The sequence below is a fragment of the Aquarana catesbeiana genome, linkage group LG03, assembly GCF_042186555.1.
Source record: "Aquarana catesbeiana isolate 2022-GZ linkage group LG03, ASM4218655v1, whole genome shotgun sequence".
In the NCBI taxonomy this organism is placed as follows: Eukaryota; Metazoa; Chordata; class Amphibia; order Anura; family Ranidae; genus Aquarana; species Aquarana catesbeiana.
Window position 1 is genome coordinate 492391605 of NC_133326.1, and position 25143 is coordinate 492416747.

Sequence of the window (25143 nt, forward strand, 5' to 3'; positions counted from 1 at the left end):
ATTATTGGTCTGAATAATAAAGGTGAAGTGATATAGGGTGGCATGGGGAGGGGTAAGGATTTGAGGGCAGGAATAGACCTCGGTGGGCCTCACCTGTGATGTGGTTACTGCCGATTTGTACTGAAAATTTGTAATATATGCTATGTAACTGTGTATTGATGAAGTCTGGTTCTGTTTATGTTGAACTCAATAAAATTTTCTTTGGATAAAAAAAAAAAAAAAGTTGTCAAACAAATCTGATTTATTTTTATGAGGAAGTAAGCAAAACCTTACACAAATAAGTGGCTATTGGTAGCGTATACTTGGATTTTGAAAAAGTGTTTCTTCCCCACACACGGCTAATGTGTAAGTTAGTCTAAAGGCTTAGAAAATTCAGTTTGTAAATGGATAGAAGATGGCTAAAAGACTGTATTCACAGAGTAGCGATTAATGACTCATAGGGGTTGATTAACTAATAGCAAAAAGACTGTGCACTTTGTAAAGTGCAGTTGCCCCAGAGCTTAGTAAATGAGGTAAAGCTTCACTTTGCAAAAAGTACCCAATCACATGCAAGGAAAATAAAAAAATTGCATTTTTGCTTGCACATGATTGGATGATGGAAGTCAGCAGAGCTTTTGCTCATTTACTAAGCTCTGGAGCAACTGCTCTTGCAGGGTGCAATTGCACTTTGCAAAGTGCACAGTCTATTTGCCTTTAGTAAATCAACCCCATACTCTCAATAGTTTAAGGTTATTAGTGGTGTACCCCAAGGTTCAATGGTGGGACCCATATGTAGCGCTACCACCGAAAGAGCTGCAAAAATTCAGGCCTATATCCCCCTTACTGCACCCATAGCCAGGCAACAGGAATTTTATACACTCTTCAATTGGCTCAAGAAGACAGGTTTTGGGTTTTAGTTTAGGTTGTTTATTTAGGTAACGTTGAACTTGGATAGGAATTGGGATACATGGGATGCCCAGAATTGGCAAAACTTGTAAACTCCAAACAAACGGTTGAGGAACTGCTAAAGTCTCTGGCTGCTAAAATCCAACTGAACTACACTGCACACAGAGGACAAGGGGGCACTCTTGAGTAAGGATGAGCTCAGCCGTGTTCGCAACCCGCACGTGCAGAGCCTGCCAGAGAGTTCTTTTGTGTCTTTTTTTTTATAGGGGGAGCGGAAACCCTCATTTTAGAGTGTTCCAGCTCCCACTTCCTCCCGGCGCTGGAAGTAAGTTAACCTCTCCCCCCTCCCTCTTGGCAATCATCTGGGACATGTCACAGGTCCCAGATGATTGCCCGGCCAGTCCCAGCGCGCCATTCGGCTCGCGCATGGGCTGTGAAGCCACAGCCGGCCGCCCACAGTGACAATGCCGGTGCCGCAGAGAGGAGGGGGGTGAGGAGCGGGGCTTCGGACAATACCAAAGAACTAAGCAGATGCTGCCCTCCTCAGACGGGGTGGTCCGCTTGACACTACAAAAACAAAAATAATAATAATAATAATAATAATATTGGTAGAACTAGATGGATTCATGTCTTTTTTTAACCTATGTAACTATGTAATGTTTTACTTTATATCAGTCTCAGCATTACAGAGCAACTCCACTTTTGTTGGGAAATTGCAGGGATTTTAAGAAAGTTTGTTGCAGATTCCTACTTGTTAATGTGAAGAAATAGCTGTTTGTCTGTGTCCATGTGCAATGTGAATCTGTATGGAAGTGTTTTTATAATCATTAATCAGCTGTTGCACTTGCAGGGTTCAAATAAGGAAAATGCCAGGGTCTGCATCCCAAAAGAGATACTCCTTTGGGAGTATCTCAGCAATAATGAAATTTTCTGTTGCAGGAGATGCTCAAAATATGACTTGTATCTTAGTGCAGACTTCTGGGAAAATCAATAAGCCAATTACACAAGCTGGTAATGGCATATCTGGGGGGGGGGGGGTGTTCCGTACACCAGGGGTAGGCAACCTTATGGAGGTGGAGATCTACCTGAACAACATGGGAGAAGTCAAAAATCACCGGGCACAGTGTCACCTCCTCACACCTGATTTAAATTCCTAACTGTCCTTCTACCATTTCACAATTGTGTGCACGGCAATCATGGGTTTAAATCAGGTGGTGAGAAGGCGAAATATTGCGTATAAATATGCTACAGCCAATAATCATGACAGGGCGTATAACTCTTGCTGCGGCGGCAAAATGTCTACACTCCTGTCCACTGCAGCTAAAAGGGATGCGGTTGGGAGGGGTGATAAAAACACGTCTTAACTTTTATCCCCCCCAATTGCAAATGTAAAAAAATGAACCCTAATGCCACGTACACACAACCAGTTTTGCCGTCGGAATAAACTCCGAAGGCTTCTCCGACGGAACTCCGACAGAATTCCGCTCAAGCAGTCTTGCATACACACGGTCACACCAATGTCCGACCGTCCAGAACGCAGTGACGTACAACACGTACGACGGGACTAGAAAAAAGGAAGTTCAATAGCCAGTAGCCAATAGCTTCAGTCTCGTACTTGCTTCAGAGCATGCGTCGTTTTTGGTCCGTCGGAACAGCATACAGCCGAGCGGTTTTCCCTATAGTAATTGGTTCCATCGGAAATATTTATAACATGTTCCATTTCTAGGTCCATCAGAATTTTCGAAAAAGAAAGTCCGATGAGGCATACACATGATCGGAATAGACGATGAAAAGCTTCCGCCTGACTTTTTCTGTCGGACATTCCGCTCGCGTGTACGCGGCATTACTGTTCTGAGCCCTCTATAAGGCTGCTTTCACACTGATGTGCTACGGTTTACCTGCACCATGGGTTCAGTGCGGTGCATCTGCAACTTACCTGGGTTAGCTGCGCTTTGCCATAGACTTCTATTGTATTCTACAGGTGTGATGCCCTTTCTGAAAGCACACCAAAACTCCCACATTCAGAAAGTGCACCAAACCCGCAAGCTCAAATAGAAGTCTATGGCTAAGTGCAGCAAACACGCACCGGAAAGCTTCAGGTACACTGCATTGCATCAGCAGTGTGCGTAAACCGCAGCACTTCAATGTGAAAGCAGCCCTATACTATCATGCCCAGTATATTGTTTCACACTGATCTGAAGATCTCTTCTTTCCTGCTGCTGGCACAACTCAGGAGACCACTAGCCGGGATAAGAGATGGAGTTCAGTTGCCATCATTCTACATGGGACAGGAGCCAGCACTACAGAGGAGGCATCAGCTTATGCGGCTCTTGCTCCCTACTCCAGCTCCAAATTTACAAGTAGTCCCTCTGCATTGCACGCTATTTGATGCTCTGGAATGGCAGGTCAGCAAGCCCAGACTGCGATCTACCAGACACCTTGCCAAAATCTACTGGTAGATCGCGATCTACAGGTTGCTGACCCCCACTGTACACCATCTTTGTATAGAACGCCTCTAGGTTGCCATATTGCATTGCATTTTAAAGAAAATGACAGTACTGCAGTTTGAAAACAAAAGGTAACTTTTAATAACAGTCAATTACAACTTGCGTAGCAATTATATATGCTAGATTATTTTTTTTCCCACAAAAGTGGATTTACCCTTTAACGTCTTAATGTGACCTGTTGCTTTAAAATAAAGTTTCTAATGGAAAATATGACTGTTAGAAAAGTGTAAATACTCACTTTTCCCACCAGCAAACACTGCACTTTGAGGAAACATCTCCTGAAGTTCATGGAGAAACAAACACTTCCGGGAGTGTTGAGTTCCTAGATCCCCCTGTCACTGGTTCTTCACTCTGACCTCCAACACACTGTATAATACATATAGAGAAGAAAGGAGGGTGCACCGACCTTGTGTATTACCAAAGATAAAATGTATTAAAAAGTATAACAGCAATGATCATACTCACATACAGAAGTGATAAAAAAGCTTGTCAATACATCAGCAAATTAGACCATGTCTCTAAAATCTGTAACCTGGACCAGTCTAATTTGCTGGTGTATTGACAAGCTTTTTTATCATGTCTGTATGTGAGTATGATCATTGCTGTTATACTTTTTGATACATTTTATCTTTCGTAATGCACAAGGTCAATGCGCCCTCCTTTCTTCTCTATATGTTTCAGCTCTAAGAATACCCATTGTTCTGAGGAGGGCAGCAAGACCAGTGACGTTCCACATAAACCCAAAAGGTTTAAAGAAAGAGACCATCCCAATAGATCATATGAGTTGCCACCATCCCTAGATATAAAAAATAAACCCCCCCCAAAAAGGTAATGGGACTTTGAAGGCAACAGAGTATTAAAAAAGAATAATTTTATTGATTGCAAAAAAACAAGAAAAATTATATACAAAATCACAATAAGCATATAAACATAAGGATTATAATGATAGAACCACTAAAAACAAGAACATGAAGTGTTCATGGTATATGCGCAGTCTTCCACACGGCCCTACGTGTTTCAGGACTTATATGGAGCGTCCCTTCATCAGGGGCAATCAGTGGAGAAGAATCGCACTATCAAGATCAAAAAAGATTATATCAATCATTTGTTACATAAATACAGTACAATACAATACATGATTGCTCTATATCATAACAGCATGCAGTATAATAATTCCATGGAGGGGAAACATACCCAGACCCATCACAGTTGAAATCTCACCGCCAAGACTGTGGCGACGACCGTATCAAAAACAGCACCCCGGGATCCAGAAGGGAAAAGGGGAGTATGGCTGGCCCCACCTTATCCACACTGGTCCACCCAGACACACCAAGGAGGCAGTGCTCACCAAGGAGGATAATACCACCAATATAGATCAGAGCTGTATCTGAAAAATGAATTACCATATTCCAATATAGACAGGATTTTTGTTAATCAAGCTGGGGTGGGTCAATGGTGTCCTACCTCAACATAGTAGGAAGCCAGGGGGAAGGGATGTACCGATGGACAGGCAGGAAAGGACGATTGGACCTGGGGCCAAATATATGGTACAATGCTCCTAAATATGCTGCTTAAATAGTATTCAGTCACATAAAAAGACTCTGCCAATGAGAGAAGACACAAGAGAGGCCCACAGTCAATAGGCATTTTTCAATATAAATATCTTGCACCAATCGTCACACAGAACAAAAAATAACTCCCGTCTAGTTCGTCCATTGCCTTTTTCAAAATAGAGTGAGAATAACCTCTTACAAGCAGTCTATCTCTAAGGGCGGCCGCTTCCCGCAGAAAGGAGGCGTGCAGTATAGTGTTCCCTGCTGTTGGTTTGCGGAACAATCCACTAGAAAGGCTGCCATCCTCCTGCTTGGTGATAATAGCGTCCAAGAAAGTGACACTAGTCTCGCTGTGGGCAACGGTAAATTTTAGATTAAAGGTATTAAGTTGCATCACACCAAAGCACGCCTCCAGCTCTGCCTCCGAACCCTCCTACAGAACCAAAATGTCGTCGATATATCGGAACCAAGCCGCAACATGTTGAGTATGAGATCTAAAAGACTCATCAGACAGGAAGGACTGCTCCCATTCCCCCAGGTACAGATTGGCGTACGATGGGGCACAAGAAGTCCCCATCGCAACGCCCTGTACCTGGAGGAAATGGGAGCCATCAAACGAAAAAACGTTATGGTGGAGAATAAACTCAAGTACCATAACGATTCACATTCACATAATTTCTTATCATCCCTATGTGTCTGTGCAATTATACGTCTAATTACGTGGTTGCCCGGGGATGACTGTCCGCATGGCCGTCTCTCTGCGTCGATGAACCATCGCTGCAGGACTCTCTTCACAGACCCTTGTTCTGTGGGGAGCACCCTGCAGCTGTGGTCCAGGGTCCTTTTTCCCGAGCATCTATGGCATTGCCACTGTTTGGGGGACATGTGTATTGATCTGTGATTCACCTGATCCTATCAGCCCAACCGTATTCTTTGTTATTTTTTACGTTCTCTATCCTATTAGTTCACTCGCTTGGTTGCTATGATGCCCCTCCTCCCTGTTAGGTAGCTGGGTTTGTTATTTGGTACCCGCCTCGGTGTTGTGGTAATCTTTTGCGTAAGGACGCAGTGGAGAGCGGCAGTACGTTATGGCCACTCCCACTGGATATGATTCCTTCCTTGTTTCTCCCCCCGCCCCCGGACGATGACGTACTGACGCGATGACGCCACTCTCGAGCGGCGCTGCGTCGGACGTCACCCCCTGGTGCCCTTTTAAACCCTGACCGACCGGGAGCTAGTGTCAGTGTACAGGGTGGCGGCGAAGTGAGCGGACGGACGATTGTTCTGCTGGCACTATACATTTGGCAGCTCTTATTGCTTTGTAAGTGTACCCCCTTTTTTTGTTCTGTGTGACGACTGGTGCAAGATATTTATACTGAAAAATGCCTATTGACTGTGGGCCTCTCTTGTGTCTTCTCTCATTGGCAGAGTCCATTTATGTGACTGAATACTATTTAAGCAGCATATTTAGGAGCATTGTACCATATATTTGGCCCCAGGTCCGATCGTCTTTTCCTGCCTGTCCATCGGTACATCTCTTCCCCCTGGCTTCCTACTATGTTGAGGTAGGACACCATTGACCCACTCCAGCTTGATTAACAAAAATCCTGTCTATAATGGAATATGGTAATTCACTAGAGCTAGGCTATAAAATGTGCCTGAATCTTATATATATATAATTTTTCAGATACAGCTCTGATCTATATTGGTGGGATTATCCTCCTCGGTGAGCACTGCCTCCTTGGTGTGTCTGGGTGGACCAGTGTGGATAAGGTGGGGCCAGCTACACTCCCCGTTTCCCCTCTGGATCCCGGGGTGCTGTTTTTGATACGGTCGTCACCGCAGTCTTGGCGGTGAGATTTCAACTGTGATGGGTCTGGGCATGTTTCCCGTCCATGGAATTATTATACCGCATGCTGTTATGATATAGAGCAATCATGTATTGTATTGTACTGTATTTATGTAACAAATGATTGATATAATCTTTTTTGATCTTGATAGTGCGATTCTTCTCCGCTGATTGCCCCTGATAAAGGGACGCTCCATATAAGTCCCGAAACGCGTAGGACCGTGTGGAAGACTGCACATACACCATGACCACGTCATGTTCTTGTTTTTAGTGGTTCTATCATTATAATCCTTATGCTTATATGCTTATTGTGATTTTGTATATATTTTTTCTTGTTTTTTGCAATCAATAAAATTATTCTTTTTTAATACTCTGTTGCCTTCAAAGTCCCATTACCTTTTTGGGGGTTTTTTATTCTTTAAACCCAAATGGTTGGTCGCACCACATACCTATAGACTAAGCCCCCAAGCACAGGAGATTGTGTTGTATGTTGTCTACACTGTATAATACTACAGCACTTTGATTGTAAACTGATCTGACATTAAGACAGAGAATAATAACATTTTATTGATCATCTGTACCCTTTTTCTTTAACTTTTTCTTTAACTTTACCCAGGAATTGCAGCCATCTGTGGTTTCTTTTATCTCTGCGCCCGGTATGAATATTTCAGTGGCTATACAGCTTCTGCGCAGGGAAGGTATGTGGATATTGTACACATGAAACATCTTAAAGGCCAATTTTATCTTTTGCACCTGTAACATGATGCAAATAACCATCCCTCAAACCGCACTCTCTCCCCCCCCAAAAGAGCACGGGGGTTCCTCTCGCCCCACAGGTGCTGTGACTTTTGAAATTGGCATGGCTGTGCAAGGCTCTAACCGCACAGCTGCCTTATTCATTCAGAGATCCACCAGCTCCTAAAAACCTGAGTAGCACAGCCAGATCCTGCTTCTGTATGTTTATTTCCTCAGACCATTATCCCTTTTGTTACTGGCCGCACCTGCTAAATGAGCCCTCTTAGATTTGTATAATCATTTCTCCTGAACATCTCCAATCTCAGAAGTTGGCCCTTACAAGTCCACAAGGGCTGACTGCACAGGGGCAAAGCATGTACACATATCGGGTCAGGCCACGGCTGATGTACTAACTTTTTTCTCTCTTTGGTCTATTTAATATAATATTGAAAGTATTTTATTATATCTGTCGACAAAAAATACCTGTTGATCCTGCCAGAAATCTGGTGTGCTCTCTGCCTCTGACTGTTGTGAGTTAGCATGTTCCAATATATCTCTCTAGACCAGTGGTTCTCAACCATGTCTTCAAGTACCCTCAACAGGCCATGTTTGCAGGTTTTCCTTCATCTTACACAGGTGTTTTAACCACTTGAGCCCAGGAAGATTTTACCCCCTTCCTGACCAGAGCACTTTTTACAATTTGGCACTGCGTCGCTTTAACTGACAATTGTGCGTTCGTTCGACGCTATACCCAAACAAAATTTGTGTCCTTTTTTCCCACAAATAGAGCTTTCTTTTCTTTTTATTCTTTTTATTTTTTGCGCTGTAAACAAAAAAAGAGCGACAATTTTGAAAAAAACAATATTTTTTACTTTTTGCTATAATAAATATCCCCCCATTTAAAAAAAAAATTCTTCATCAGTTTAGGCCAATATATATTCTTCTACATAATTTTGGTACAAAAAAAAATCGCAATAAGCGTATATTGATTGGTTTGCGCAAAAGTTATAGCGTCTGCAAACTATGGGAAAGATGTATGGCATTTTTATTATTTTTTTTTTTTTACTAGTAATGGCGGTGATCTGCAATTTTTAGCGGTACTGCCACATTGCGACGGACAGATCGGAGACTTTTGACACTTTTTTGGGACCATTGGCATTTAAACAGCGATCAGTGCTATAAAAAAGCACTGATTACTGTGTAAATGTCACTGGCAGGGAGGGAGTTAACACTAGGGGGTGTTCAAGGAGTTAACTGTGTTCCCTCAGTGTGTTCTAACTGTATGAGTGACTAGGAGAGGAGACATATTGTTTTTACTACTTAGTAGGAACATACTATATGGCTCCTCTCCTCTGACAGAACAGGGATTTGTGTGTTTACACACACAAATCCTGTGCTGGCGCTCGTGCATAGCCGTCGGCGATCGTGCCCACCGGCCATGCGCTTCGGGTCCCCCGTATTGGGTCTGGTGGCCGAAAAAAGGGTAGGATGTACCTGTACGGGATTTCACCCAGGAAAGCCATTGTGCCACAGTATATCTATGTGACATGGTCGGGAACCGGTTAACCACTTCAGCCCCGGAAGGATTTGCCCCCTTAATAACCAGGGCATTTTTTTGGGATTCGGCACTGCGTCACTTTAGCTGACAATTGCGCGGTCGTGCAACACTGTACTCAAACAAAATTGACGTCCTTTTTTTCCCACAAATAGAGCTTTCTGGTATTTGATCACCTCTGCGATTTTTATTTTTTTGTGCTATAAACAAAGAGCGATCATTTTTTTAAAAAAAATATATTTTTTTTAAACTTTTTGCTATAATACATATCCAAAAAAAATTATATATCTTTGGTAAAAAAATAAATAAATCACAATAGGCGTATATTGGTTAGTTTGCAAAAAAGTTATCGCCTCTACAAAGTATGGGATAGATTTAGGGACTTTTTTTTCTATTGTTTTTACTAGTAATGTCGGTGATCTGCGATTTATAGCAGGACTGCAACTTTGTGGCGGACACATCTGACCCCAAATGACACTTTTTGGGGACCAACAACATTATTACCTTGATCAGTGCTATAAAAATGCACTGATCAATGTAAAAATGATACTGGCAGGGAAGGGGTTAACACTAGGGGGTGATCAAGGGGTTAAGTGTGTTCCCTGGGTGTGTTCTAACTGTAGGGGGGATGGGCTTACTGGAACATGACAGAGATCACTGTTCCCGATCACTGGGAACAGAAGATCTCTGACATGTCTCCTGTCAGAATGGGGATCCACCTTGTTTACACTGGTAGATCCCTGTTCTGCCTCTGTACTAGGCGATCGCGGGCCGCTGGCGGACATCGAGTCCGTCCGACCCATGAGCACGCAGTGGGAGCGCGCCACCGTACAGGTACAGCGATTCACGCAGCGCTGCCAACCTGCTGCAGCAAAATCTGTGTGAGCTGGTCAGCAAGTGGTTAAATCAGAGTCAATGGCTTGGTATTTTGGACAGCTATTTTATCTAAGAGAAATTCCCAAAACATGGCCTGTTGGGGGGTACTTGAGGACAGGGTTGAGAACCACTGCTCTAGACCACAACACCTCTCCTCATGTTATGGTGAGGAGAAGATAGTGTTGTGTAGTTCTAAAACACTTTGTGACCATGTTTCTTTTCCATAGATACTATTTGGTGTGTGAGCTTTGTCACCCTCAAGCTGGGTATACATGTTCAGGTTTTTTTTCGTTCAAAAAGCATCTAAATACTTTTTTTAAAACTTTTATAACATTTGAGTTTTGACTGCAGGACATTTCTTCTTGTCCCTTGAGTGCAGTGGGGAATGGGTGCTTTGCCATGCATTGCTGCCACTTCACTGTTCAGTACTTGCGATGTGCAGCTAGTGTTTTGACAGCGAAGCTCCTGCTTGTGGCTGCTGTTAGTCCAGCTGAGCAGGGCTGGGTGAGGGGCTTTTCATCCAGGTTGACCACAGGACTACAAGCATGTTGTGCATTAACATGACCTCTTATCTAATCAGAAAGCTGAGGGATGCAAATTAACCACACCAGCATGGATCTGTTTCCCTTTTTAGCATGGTCAGAATGCTCCAGAGAAGGGGACTGGCAAGATCACCAGGTATTTGCTGCTAAATATGATTTTTTACTGAAAAAGAAGAAAATGTACAACAGTTATTATTAACAGAGGAATGCATCCCTACAATAATACAGTGGAACCTCAGATTGCGAGTAACGGGGTTTACGAGCGTGTCGCAATATGAGCTATTAAAAAAAAAAAATCCTGACTCGCTAGAAGAGCAGGATTCAGGCCGCTGAAGTGTGCAGTACCGCATTTGGCCAGAGGTGCGGGGATGCCGGTAACGCTCGGAAACACTCCGTTCCTGAGTGTCTCAGAGCGTCTCCGAGTGTCTCTGGTGCCCCCGCACCTCTGGCTACATGCGGTACTGCATAATCAAGCAGTGGCTGTGTTGAGGATTATCTGACTTTACCTTATTTCCTATGGGGAAACTCACTTTGATTTACGAGTGCTTTGGATTACAAGCATTCTTCTGGAACGAATTATGCTCGTAATCTGACTCCAGCCAAATTCTTGAACCCTTTCCCACACCAAAAACAAAATGTGTTTTTTACAATGTTAGATTTTCCATCATATCGTGTACTGACAGGGACAAAGAAGAAACCACCCAAATAGGAAGAAAGACATAAATGAAAACCTAAAAGAGGATCTTAACCCTTCCCTACTTTTTCCAAAGCAAAACAAAAAAGTTTGGGCTTTATCTGAGCTTATCATAATTTAAAGGTGGCCATAGACATTAGGATGCAGATATGATTCAACAATCCAAATATTTTTTTAATGTCATAGATTTCTCCCAAATAATCCTGTGGAATTGGTTCATCTCAGGGGAAAACTAAAAGTGATCATGTAAAATTAACCACCATAGCTAATTCCTATTGCCGATGTCCTCATGTCCGCAAACTCATGAGTCATTTCCACCCTCTGTTCCCCCCTCAAGCTCTCAATTAGAGGCAGACTATCTCTGTTTCTCAGGGTCAGGCCAGACAGAATTTCCAGTCAATGGGTTGTTGATATTGTACAAAGAGGTTACCAGATCAAGCTTTTCAAGCATTTTTCCCAAAATGTATTTGTAGAGATGCATCTAACAACTTAACCTGAGCCGAAGAGATCACTAGGTCTATACGTAGCAGAATTGTTGCAGCCCAGAGAAATCAGTGACCGGTTTCAGAAGCAGAATAAGACAAGAGGTTCTATTCTCCAATATTTCTAGTAAAAAAACCCTAGAAAGATCAGACCTGGGCTTGACCTCAAAGGTGTGAACTTTTTTACCAGATCAAAAAGATTTCTGATGAAATCAGTGTAGTCAATCATCACAGGAGTAGCAGAGGGGAACATAATGTCAGTAAACCTATATCTGCTTACCTACATTTTTTAGGTGGTAAATCTCAGCCAAACTACCTCTGGTTTTCAGCAAGTCAGAAGCATTATCAGTTCCAGTGTCTACCTTTTGGCGATTGCTCCCTGAACCTTTTCAAAGACCTTATAGTATAGAAACTCTTCTCTTGCAATATCACCAAACCTATATTATTTAGATGATATCAATTATAAATAAATATTTTTCTTCTAGGGAGCTCTCCAACAATATTTTTGTTTTATACCATGAATATGCTGACAGAGGCTTGAAAAATGAAAAATTGTTGCCTGTATTTACTGTAATTATTCTTTCCTGGCCTATGTTCAGGTCAGTATATGTTTCCTTCCATGAACTTTTGTCCTTTGAAAAAAAAAAGCGGCAGTTTTGGGCTCTGCAGCATTCCCAGGGGAGCATGTCCTGGAATGTCCCTGAAAAGAAAAGACGCCAGCAGGCTGGGCCACATGACGGCTTTCTATCCTCCTCTGCTCCGCTCTCTCTTGGCCAAGATGGCAGAAGCGGCCCTTCTCATCTCCCACATGTCCACAGAACTGGGAAGAACATGGGTCAGAGCAGCAGAGGGGCATTCTTTGGACACTCCCATCAGAGTAGCCCAGTATCCCAGGTATCCTCCAGCAATACCAGCCCAGCCAAGTTAAGGCAAAAGCTATCTCCTGTGAAAGCAGCTTCAGCAGAGGTGAGTGCCATAGCTTTTCCCTTGATTACACCAGAGAGCTGCAGGAATCCGTCTTGGCTTTTCACACTAACAATCAACCTGTGATGGATGCGACCCTAAAAGATCTGTTAGTGTACCTTAGGAGCACTAGTCATGGTGATATTTTGTCCCTGGCTCAGCAATTCAAATCTGAGGTCCAAGAAGTCATAGAGTGTCGCATGTAGAAAACAAAATGGTTGAATTTGCGACCAAATTTATTGATATGGTAGATGCACATAATGAGAGGGAGGACGACATACTGGATCAAATCCAAGTTGGCAGACCTGGAAGATCGCTCGCAAACAAATAATGTTAAAATTCGTAGCACTCCAGAATCAATTAAACAGCAAAAGCTAAAGCCATATTTTTCCAACATCCTTAACTCAGCGCCAACAGACTGTCCTCCTGAAGACCTTGTTATAGACCAAATTCACAGGCCTCCTAAGAATCTGCATCTCCCAAGGGACACCATAGTCCAGATACATTACTGTTACGTGAAGGAAAAACTCATGTCCCTGGCCAGAAACAAAGATCACCTACCTGATTGCCTGCAGGGCTCACGCTCTTTGCTGATCTGTCCCGCTACACTATGCAAAGGAGAAAGAACATAATGACCATTACAAAACCCCTGCAAAACCATCAGGTTCCCTATAGATGGAACTACCCGGCTAAGCTTCTCATCAAACACAAGGGAGTAACAGTCGCAGTCACCACAGTGGAAGAAGGCCTGGCCATATTGATAAAATGGCGAATTCTGGATGACGCCCTATGCCAGTTCCGGTTGCTTCTCCACAATTATCTCAAATGTCTGACTGGCAAGATGGGGAAGTGGGATGAAACCTAGCCGCCTCTCTTATAATTTGTTACTCATCATTTTGCTCCGGTGGCCTCCAAAGCGCTACCTTGTTTTGATTGTTAAACTTCAACTTCTTTTTCTGAACCCCGAAACATAGCAGATTTATATCTGCCCAGATTCCTAGTTGGATCACTTTCCTTTTTATTGTTAAAAGCTGCCCACCATCTTGTTTGTCCCCAGAGAGCTGTTCAAATTTTTCATTTTTTTTTCTTGCTCCTTTTCTTTTGTGTTTTTCTTGGAAACAGCTGTACTTTAGCCAATGATATTTACCATCTAATTCCGCTGAAACAATTAATATAGGCTGCAGTGCCTTCATACGCTGGAAATTTAGTCTTTGCTAATATTCTCATTAGACTCTGAGAACTTCCATCAAGATATCTTTTTTGCTCGCCTTTCTGGTAGATTTGTGCACTCCTACTGAGGGCGATGTGTTATGCATTTAAGAGACTCTCCTTTGTCAAGCCAATCTGCCCGCACTACATCATAGAAATTTTTCTCACATTTTCTACTCTGATGCACCTTCTAAAAAAAAAAAAAAAAAAAAAAAAAAGAGGAGGATAGCTATAAAAGGATAGCTATAAAAGATAATGTGGCCTTCAAATTGCTCTCCCTGGATAAGGATGATCAGGGTCGCTAGATCATTATAACATGCAAACTTAACAACAAAGTTTATACATTGAGCAATGTCTACTCGCCTAATGAGGAACCTCTTTTAAAACCTTGTAAAAAAAGCTAGGAAAAAAGCCAAAGCTGTCCAACAAGGTAACGTGATCCTGTGTGGCGACTTCAATGCCATTCCAAACTGGCTCCTTGACATATCAGACCCTATATGTAACCACTCTCGCAGACCACTTCTCCAAGGTTTTATTTCTTTGTCCAGTCTATTCGAGGTGTGTCAACCTGCCTCGGAAAAGGACTACTCCTTTTTTTTTCCCCACACACTCCTCTAACTTACCTTCCCATCAACCTTTTCCTAGTAGACACATTTCTGCTACAGTAGATAGCATCAGTAAATCCAAAATACATGACATTACATGGTCTGACCATGCACCTGTTTCTATTACAATTACCGGAGGTCCGGTGGACACTAGGGCCAACAGATGGCGCAATGCTGTTTACTTGATGTCTCAGCCAGATAATTGCAATTCCATACTTAACCATGTTAAGGTGTTCTTTGCACTTAACAAAAAGTCCGTATCATATCCGTTTACCTTGTGGAACTCACACAAAACTTTGTGTGTTTGCATCAGGAATTGCCTGAACGATTATATTTAGTCATTTTAACCAGTCAAATTTTTTAAACACAAATCGATCAAGATAAATACAGACTAAATATGGAATTAAATTAATATTTATTCACTAGACATGTATTCACAATACATAGTTAGATTTGTGGATGGACACAGATAACAATCTTACATAAAAATCACAAAATTATACAACAACACCCGCTAATGGATTTTGCTACATTATTTTAAATAAAACGAAAGAATTCACTTCTTCCCATGGATAGAATAACCATATAAACAGTGAGGGAAAAAAGTATTTGATCCCCTGCTGATTTTGTACATTTGCCCACTGACAAAGAAATGATCAGTCTATAATTTTAATGGTAGGTTTATTTTAACAGTGAGAGAGAATACAACAAAAATATCCAGAAAAATGGATTTCAAAAAAGTTATAAATTGATTTGCATTTTAATGAGTGAAATAAGTATTGGATCCCCTATCAATCAGCAAGATTTCTGGCTGCCAGGTGTCTTCTATACAGGTGACGAGCTGAGATTAGGAGCACTCTCTTAAAGGGAGTGCTCCTAATCTCAGCTTGTTACTGTATAAAAGACACCTGCCCACAGAAGAAATCAATCAGATTCCAATCTCTCCACCATGGCCAAGACCAAAGAACTGTCCAAGGATGTCAAGGACAAGATTGTAGAACTACACAAGGCTGGAATGGGCTACAAGACCATCGCCAAGCAGCTTGGTGAGAGGGTGACAAAAGTTGGTGCGATTATTTGCAAATGGAAGAAACACAAAATAACTGTCAATTTCCCTCGGTATGGGGTTTCATGCAAGATCTCACCTCATGGAGTTTCAATGATCTTGAGAACGGTGAGAAACCAGCCCAGAACTACAAGGGAGAATCTTGTCAATAATCTCAAGGCAGCTAGGACTATAGTCACCAAGAAAACAGTTGGTAACACACTATGCTGTGAAGGACTGAAATCCTGCAGCGCCCGCAAGGTCCCGCTGCTCAAGAAAGCACATGTACAGGCCTGTCTGAAGTTTGCTAATGAACATCTGAATGATTCACAGGACAGCTGGGTGAAAGTGCTGTGGTCAGACGAGACCAAAATTAAGCTCTTTGGCATCAACTCAACTCGACATGTTTGGAGGAGGAGGAATGCTGCCTATGACCCCAAGAACACCATCCCCTCCATCAAACATGGAGGTGGAAAAATTATGCTTTGGGGGTTTTTTCCGCTAAGGGGACAGGACAACTTCATCAAAAGGATGATGGACTGGGCCATGTACCGTCAAATCTTGGGTGAGAACTTCCTTCCTTCAGCCAGGGCATTGAAATTGCATTGTGGATGGGTTTTCCAGCATGACAATGACCCCAAATCTTTAAAATGATTAAAGTCAGAAGTCCATCCCTTAAAGAGACCATGATCTCAATACCTCTTGAAACCCTTCAGATTGTAATGTCAGATTTAGCTCTCAAACGCTGGGAGCATAAAGATATCCATACCACTAATGACCTAATAGAGAATGGGAAATGTATATCTTTTACAACTCTGCAGCAAAGGTTCTCTATTTCTCCCACTGACTATTTACTCTATGCTCGATTGGCTTCCCACCTTAAACAGCACCCTATCTGAAGCTACCCTTCTCGATTTGGTCCTTCTGGAACCTATTCTTCAAGTCACCTAGAGGTATTCCACTGTTCTACCATGAGCTCAACTCCAAAATGGTCTTTACCAAAAACCCCCCTTTGCTAAAATGGGAATTCAAACTTCAAGTCTCTCGGAGACACAATGACAAAAAGCCATCCTATACAATTACTCCTGTTGGAAGTGCGTTAATCACTGGGAGACGGCTCAAATATACATCTTAGAGGGTATCAAACATCGTATTCTATTGCAAAATTTTCCAACATGGGCAACAACCTTTGCTAGTTAGACCTATAGCAGTTGCACCCCTTATGCTTGTCAAAAAAATGGAAATCTTCCCTGATGCCCAATCTTCCTGAAATCAAATGTCATCTTCATGTAATTCTAGGTTACGAGCAATTATTGGCACTTAGAGATGGTACTCAGTGTAAATTTCAGCAGCGTTGGTAACCATGGCTATCATACAGACTTGGGAATACTTTCTAGAATGGTTATTCTTCATCTTTGATATGATGTACAGCTCCTATCTCTGGAACGTGACTTATCTAGGTGGTTATGTCCTTAATTCTGATCCCTTTCATATATCTATTTATGCAAAAATTGGTGTAGATGTGCGCTAGGGCAAAAAAATATGCGGCTGGTGTGCGCTGTGTCCTGCTACAAAACACTTTATACATAATAAAACAATAGTGCAGGATTCTAGTGCTTAAATAGTACATGCAATTGTACTTCAATAGTCCATAAAGTGAAAAAGTGAAATGCTGTAAGTGATCAAAGTCCAGAAAAGCCCAAAAACATCAATTTCAGTGATCCCACAGCCGTGATGGAAATAAGAGTCTCCAAGAAAGCCAAGTGACAACCTTCACTCTCAGGCTTTGCTTACCAGTCAGAGTGTGACCCACTGATAAAAGTGGTCAACATGCGCTCTTTTTACAAAGCCAATCCAGCATCTCCAGCAGGCAAAAGGGTCCCTTTCAGAATGGTGACTAAAACAGCTCCAGCAACCAGGCAGCAGCAATAAAGACTAATGCTGCGTACACACGGTCGGACTTTATGGCAGACTTTGCCCGGCGGACTTTTCGACGTACTTTACGACGGACTTTCTGAATGAACGGACTTGCCTACACAAAATCCACCAAAGTCTGTCAAATTCGTACATGATGACGTATGACCGGACTAAAATAAGGAAGTTCATAGCCAGTAGCCAATAGCTGCCCTAGCGTGGCTTTTTGTCCGTCGAACTAGCATACAGACGAGCAGACTTTTCAACCGGACTCGATTTCGACGGATAGATTTAAAACATGTTTCAAATCTAAGTCCGTCCAACTTTTGAGCAAACAAAGTCCGCTGGAGCCCACACACGATCGAATTGTCCGACGAAATCCCGTCTGCCGGGCAAAGTCTGCGTAAAGTCCGCTCATGTGTACGGGTTGTGAAAAAAACTAAAAAAAAACTTAATTGAACAAGCCTAAGTTAGAAGTTGATTGGTTACTAATGCACAGCTGCACCAGTTTTGGTAAATCTCCCCAGATCTCAGATTTATCAATGAGAAGGGGATGGGGAGTTCAGAGGGCACAGCTGACCCATAAGTATACTTACATGAGGATAGGCCAGAAAAGGAAAATTATGGTAAGTATTTTTTTTTAGAGAAATCTGGCATGCTATGTTGCTGGCCAGTGATGTCAGGATCATATCATGCCTATGGCCACCTCTAGAAACATTGTGAACAACAGCAACATATTAAACTAATATTAAGGGCTTGAGTTTTAAAATAACAAAGATGTTATACTTACCTGCTCTATGCAATGGTTTTGCACAGAGCAGCCCTGATCCTCCCCTTCTGGGGTCCCCTGCCAGCACTACTGGCTCCTCCCTCTGCCGCGTGCCCCATAGCAAGCCACTTGCTTTGGGAGCAATTGTGCGTGCTTGCTCCCGAGCCCTGCACTGTGCATCCATAAGACACACAGAATGGGGCTTTGCCCTACTCCCGCATCACTGGCTCTGATTGACAGCACCAGGGAACAATGATTCCTGCTGCTGTATCTGAGCCAATGAGGAGCGAGACAGCCTCGGCTCTCCTGCACATCGCTGGCTCGGGCTCAGGTAACTATTTAGGGGGAGCTGCATGCAGAAGGTTTTTTACCTTACTGCAAAAAATGCAGTAAGGTAAAAAAGAAAAACCTTCTGCCTTTACAACTACTTTAAGTATTTATAACACGCACTTGTTTAATTATTATCTAGTATACAGTATTCAACTATGCTTCTTCTCCCTGCAGGTTGAGACCAATGTACATCAGTGCAACTTTCATTTGGATTCTTACTGGATTGTCTCTCCTCGGTCTAATTGAGTTTTTCTTAAAAACAAACTTTGGTGTTAGCATCAAAGAAAATCTTGTTTGGTTGACTTCATAAACCTACCTATTTTTTTTTATATACATATTCATCCACTTTTATCAGTCATTCCTAAATTTCCTTTTCTTTGAGTTGAGAATCTGTAAAAGAAATTGTTGATGCTGCAATTGCTGTGAATGAAAATGTAGTTGCTTATTAGTTTTTGTAGTCGATGTTGCTTTGTAAGCACCTGGAGAGCTTTACCTTCCTCTGTGTTTAAAATCACAGCAAGAAACTGCAACTTTATTGAATACAGTGAGGATTGCACCTTCTTGTACTCTAGGGTGTCTCTGATAGATGTTGAGGGATGCAATGTTATATTATTTCCTTTACATTTATACAGATGAGCAGTGGCATATACATAGCACATGCATCTGAAGGTCCATTTAAAACCCCTGAAAGTAATGTTCACCACAAAAGCAAATCATTTACTTCAATTATTTAGATTACCATGCATATTTATATATCCAAACGCCCAGATTCCAAAAATAAGTTCAAGCGACATTACTTACCTTCAGTGTAAGGTGTCCCTTGTGCTTCTGTCTTCTAGTTCATTTGAAATTTTCCTCCTCCGATTCCCCCCCCCCCCCCAACTGCTGTAATCTTCCAGTGCAGTGGGGATTAATAGAACCGAGGAGATGTCACAGGCTTTTATCAAGAGTGCTTAACTATGCCTGCACGTTCCACCCAGGTCCTCAATTCACAGAAGCCATACTACAGCTTTTATGAATGAAACAGGATCAATGATGAATGGAGGCTAGGTGGATGATTGAAAGGCCCACCTCTCCATTCATAGATCACACATCAGAAGTTGGGGGGGGGGCACTGGAGAACTAAAGATTTCTACTGAACTAGAAGACAGAAGTACAAGGGACACATTGCACTGAAGGTAAATAATGTCCTTTTGGCTGATTTCGTTTTTTCTAGGTAACCATAGGCTTTAAAACCAGTTGCAGTCTATGGCTCATGCAGTGGTAAAAACACCTGTGAGGGTATTTTTATTTGCTGCTGTCTGTTACCAATGAAATGATTGCTCTTCATTTCCTGTACCAGAGGCATAGCAGTAGGTGAGAGGAAATCTCTTTAAAGTTAGATGAAATCCCCACTTAGCTGTCAACAGAACAGTTGCCTATATAGGAATATTTCCCCTCAACTCCTGTTCCAGTGACAGCCATAAACATCATAGTTGCAAACAGTCCCAATTGGCCCGGGACCTTCCCGAAAATCAGACCGATGTCCCAGTCTGAGCCTGTCCCTGGCAAAATCCTGAAAATCAGGCTCCGTCACAGACATTGGGACTTTTGGCACTGACAGTTTTTTTTAGATTATGCTCCCCACCTCCTCCAATTTGTTAATAGTAGCGACCGAGGGCATGGCTAGCCGAGGTTTATTGCGCCATCCGGGAGCCCACCTAGAGCAGATCACACGTGGAGAGGCAGCCGATGTCAGAGTGGGTGCGGGCAGCACTGGGGAGCCTGCGGATGGTGAGTGAAGCTTGGCTGGCCAGGACCAGGTAGATCCTTCTCCTCACAAGGCCAGGGTAGTAGAGAAACCCTGACCTGGGCACTGATAGACTGGACTGATGAGACTGACTGCACTGAAAGACTGCGCTGATAGACTGCACTAATTGGCACTGATGGTAAAGGGGGGCTCTGATGTTATAGAGGGACTCTTTCTTTTATCTAGCAGTCACTGGACTGTGAGAAAAACTGCACTGGCCAATTTCTCACAGCCAGGAGAGAGCTACATGTCAACTAACAGCACTCTTTTACTTCTATCTTTTAGACTTTTAGATAGAAGGAAAAAAATGATGTTAAATGATAAAGATGATATCTCCTGTTTTCATGTAGTACAGTTCTGACAGTGAGAAATTGGGCAGTGCAGTTTTAAACCCAGTTTATCACAGTCACTCCTTGCCGACACTTTCACTAAGGCCCCTTTCACACGGTGGATCCCATCAGGTCTGCCTGTCAGTTTTTCAGGTGGACCTGATGGGAAGATCCATGCATTCTCATGGACAGGCGGATGCAAACAGACTCTATTTAACTACACCCCCTTTAAGCCACGCCCAACATTTAGCGTAATTTAAACCACACTCACTTTTGCCAACCACGTCCACAAAATGAATGCCCCCCCCCACCCCTAATTAAAATATTATTCTGCCTACACTGGCTTTCTGCAAAAAAATGTCCCCAAAAATGTTTGGGAAATGTTGCCAACTATGAAACAGTAGTCATCAGGATATATAGAGGGGGTGAATCTTTCCAGCAGGGACACAGAGAGGACACATTCATTCCAAAACTGAAAAAGCTTAACATACACTTTTTAAACCTAAACACAACTATGAAACGTAAACCTGTAAGCTGCTATTACAGGTATTGTGGAGTAAAATAAAGTTTACTTTATTTTTGTTGCCTTTTGTGATATTGACACTGCTTTATTAATGTTATGTGTAACATGTTACTGGTAACCCAGCTGTTCTTATGTAAATGTCTATTTCACTGTTCTTTGTACAGTAATGTGTTAGTGAGTCAACAGGGTGTCCAGGGGGTAGGAAAGGGTTAAGGTTGCTAACCCCCGGGTGTTCATAGTCTGGCCTCTGTGGCCCATAAATACAAGGGAAGGTAACTCTTACAGAGAGGCTGTTCCACAAAGAAACTAGTAGGAGGCCCTGCTGCAGGATGTAGCTCTTACAGTATAGTTCCCAACTGTCCCTGATTTCGAGGGACTGTCCCTCATTCGGAACAAAGTCCCTCTGTCCCTCTTTCCTCCTTATTTGTCCCTCATTTTGGGCTGATCTATATAGTCTATATAGTTGTATATAAAATGGACTACTTTCTATCAAAAGATGTTTTACAGCGCTAAACCTTTCAACCAGTTTCTAAATTGCTGCATTTGTAAATTCAAGAAGCCAATAGGAATAATAGTGGTGTTTTAGGCTGGGTTCACACTAATGCGAATTGGATGTGGGGTTTCCAATTCGCACAGCAGGAGATTGTGACCAACTCTCTATGGAGCCAGTTCACATATCTCCACAGTGGCTGCGGAGTGAATTGCAAAGGGGTCCTGTGTGTCTTTTGGTCCGTTTTAGGTCCAAATTCTGCCAAAAATTTAGGCTGAAATCAGAACAGAAATGGAGAACGAGGACGCACCAGACTCCTGCTGTGAGCTGCTGCGTGCTCATATGTGAACCCAGCCTTAACCAATCATTTTTTTGTACAATTCTCCTTCAAGGGGTGGACATGGTAGTGGGTGTGTGTCCTATGCCTACATACTTTGCTAATAGGTGTCCCTCATTTCCATCTCAGAAAGTTGGGAGGTATGTTACAGGAACGCATGGCCACCCTTTAGGGGTACCCAGTTGGGAAACTGAAGCCAGAATATGGTCTTTGATTAGAGCACTCTTTCCTTGCTTAAGAGTTATGACATGGGCAGCCTGAATTAGCCTGAGTTAGCTTAGTTAGTTAGAATGAACTGAACTGTGCCTGCAATGAACTAAGAAAGACTAATCTTTTAACCCTCCTTGCAAGAAACTTCAGTATAAATTCCTAAGTTACAAAGTGCCTGGTCTAAAGTTCTCTAAAGGGGTGCATTATGGTACATGGCATATCCAAAAGAACAGGGCTTGTAACATCAAGGGGATTTATGGGGATAGTAAGAGAGCCACTATGGAGGGGTTAATTGTACAGTGAAGTTGACAGGAAGAGGTTTACCATGCCATTGCTATGAGTAACCAGGACTGGGGAAAATGCTATAGCAGCCAGCCAGTGGAATAGTAGTACCGGGCACAGGTGACAGTGTCCCCTGGTAGTGAGGGGGACACTGTCACCTATCATTGCCTATCATTTATACCTCATGCAAAACTCTGTATCAAAAACTCCAACTTTTATATACAGAGACTCTGGAAAATTAAAGATCTATTTTCGCACGAAAACCGGCTAACTCTTGTACAGGGCCTTGTGCATTCCCGGTTGGATTGCTCTAACATCTTTTTTCTTGGACTTCCATTGAAGTGGCAAAAAAAATTGCAAGCAATTCAGAATCAAGTTGCTCGCCTGGTCTCCGGATGCGCCAGAACAGACCACATCTCTCCCGTGCTGGAAAAACTGCACTGGCTCCCTGTTGCCAAGCGAGTACTATTCAAGGCAATGTGCTATATGTATAGGGCACACCGGAAACTGGGCCCAATTTATTTGTCTGAATGGGCCCCATGTACCGTCAAGACCACTCCGATCGGCCAACTTACTTCTCACAGAACCGACAATCAGCAGACTAAAATTTTACTGGTAACAGACGCCTGGTTACAAAGGGCAATGAGCTGTGGAACTCCCTTCCAGCGTCTCTAAAGTCCTTACCCTCCCTCCTGAGTTTCAGGAAGGGTTTAAAAACCTTCCTCTTTATCCAGGCCTACGGATAATCTGATGAAGAATAGAAATCATACAAAAACATGGATTTTGTATGCTCATTTTTCCTCCCCCATCTGGAGGGCTGGAGTGTTAGCCCCCACCCCCCCCCCCCCCCCCCGGGTTCTTCTCTGTTTTTACTCTACCTCTTTCCTATTGGGCACCCTAGGCTCCTTTTTTAACGTTCTTTTGGAAATCTCACTTGATTTTAGGGTCTTGGTGCGCCTAGACGCGCTCCTAACGGAGCGCATTCGGCGCAATACAAATCCCATATCAAATCAAATCAAATCAAACCTGTGCCCAGTACTACCTATTTGCCATCCATTGTGAATGTTTACATTTTTGTATATTGATGTGTGCATTTTTCAATAAAGCTAATTAAAGAAACATTCTGCAGTCTGTTCCCACTTCTTTCCATTGAGGTATGGACCCCTTTTTGAGGATATCTTTCCTCATCCTTTCCTTTTTATACTATGGTCACAAGGACTTTCGAACCTTACACACAAAAAAAAATGATGAGACAGATTGCACCATGGTTATTTGCCGTCTCTGCCTCAAGCAGATCAAGCATTGGCCATTTGGGTACCATGTACATGAAAAGACACCTGGTCCTTCACCATGCAGCTCATTGTGAACAGCATCAGAAAGCTACATGTCAGTAAAAAAAGAGCCCCATTCCTTCTCCCAGCTCCTCCCATTTCACCTATGCCCCCACCATGTACCATGTCTTCTCTGGATCCTCCAGCGATAGGGAAGATGGCATAGCCAGAGGTCTACCCTATGGCTCCTTCAGCAGGGAAGCAGGTCTACACAGGGCAGCATAGAGTAGGGGAATGCATAGGCAGGAATCTTGCTCCAATTCTACGAAATAAAGAAAATAGGGAGGAACCAGTGTTTGAGCTTTTCCGGGGGTCTCTGCCACATCTCATATATAAGGAAGAAAGCCAAAAGAGGGTATGTGCCCCAAGGGGGATATTATGGGCAGTACAACACCAGGAAATAATTATATGGTGCAAGAATAGAATACAACAGTATTGTTTAAAAAGATTATCACAAAGTTTTTATTGTTTACAAAATATGCAAAATATCTACAAACATAGAATCAATATAAGATCAAAGAGATGGAGGAGACAACAATCAATTGTGATCTAACTGCTATAGTGTTGTAATAGATCATCCCAGTAGACCCAAGGGTCAGCTCACTGGAGTGAAAATAAAACAGCACAGGACACTCTACATGTTTCGGAATAACATAGAAAGACTCAGTTCTTTCTAAAGTGCATGTTTCCTTCCTCAGGAGTTTCAAAGAAGCAGTTTTGATGTGTTTAAAACATTTGTCTCTTCATTGTAAACATTGTACATAGACGTATTGAGAGATGGGCTCCCACAGCCTTGGGTCCAAGGGGTTAATTAGGTTTTCTAGTCACTGATACAAGCAGTAATTGTTATTGGAGAAGTAAGAAGAGAGATTTTGGGTACTATGCAGAGTTTGGCTTTGGCGTTGACCCCAAAAAAGACGGCAGGCCAGGGCTCACACGAGCTACCACTGGTGGATGGACTTGGTATGTATCTTTGGTGGTTTGCTGTAATGACACACACTGCAGGGAAAGCAAGCTCCTCTCAGCTATGTAGCTACATAGCTGAGAGGAGCCTCCTTTCCCTGCAGTGTGTGTCATTACAGCGAACCACCAAAGATACATGCCTTGGCCCATCTCTCAATACGTCTATGTACAATGTTTACAATGAAGAGACAAATGTTTTAAATGTTGTAACCCCGAGCCATCGCAGGATCCAGGAAGAGCTTACTTACCTTGTCCCCAGGATCCTGCGATGTCTCCCCGCAGTGTGAGCGACTCATCCTCCGCTCGATTCATCATGGAGCTGATCTACGTTCCCTGCGAGCGTTGCAAAGCACGGGGACGGAGAACGGCGCCAAAT

General features: G+C 42.8%; 1 protein-coding gene across 1 annotated transcript in view; it reads left to right on the forward strand.

Annotated features, from left to right (window-relative positions):
• LOC141132516 (leukotriene C4 synthase-like) overlaps nt 1-23309 on the forward strand; it is a 66891-nt gene extending 43582 nt beyond the window's left edge. The window contains exons 4-5 of the mRNA XM_073621055.1: nt 7411-7492; nt 18688-23309. Coding sequence (XP_073477156.1) covers nt 7411-7492; nt 18688-18823 — 218 coding nt within the window. The 3' untranslated portion in view covers nt 18824-23309. The remainder of the gene's footprint in view (nt 1-7410; nt 7493-18687) is intronic.
• Nucleotides 23310-25143: the final 1834 nt, after the last annotated feature.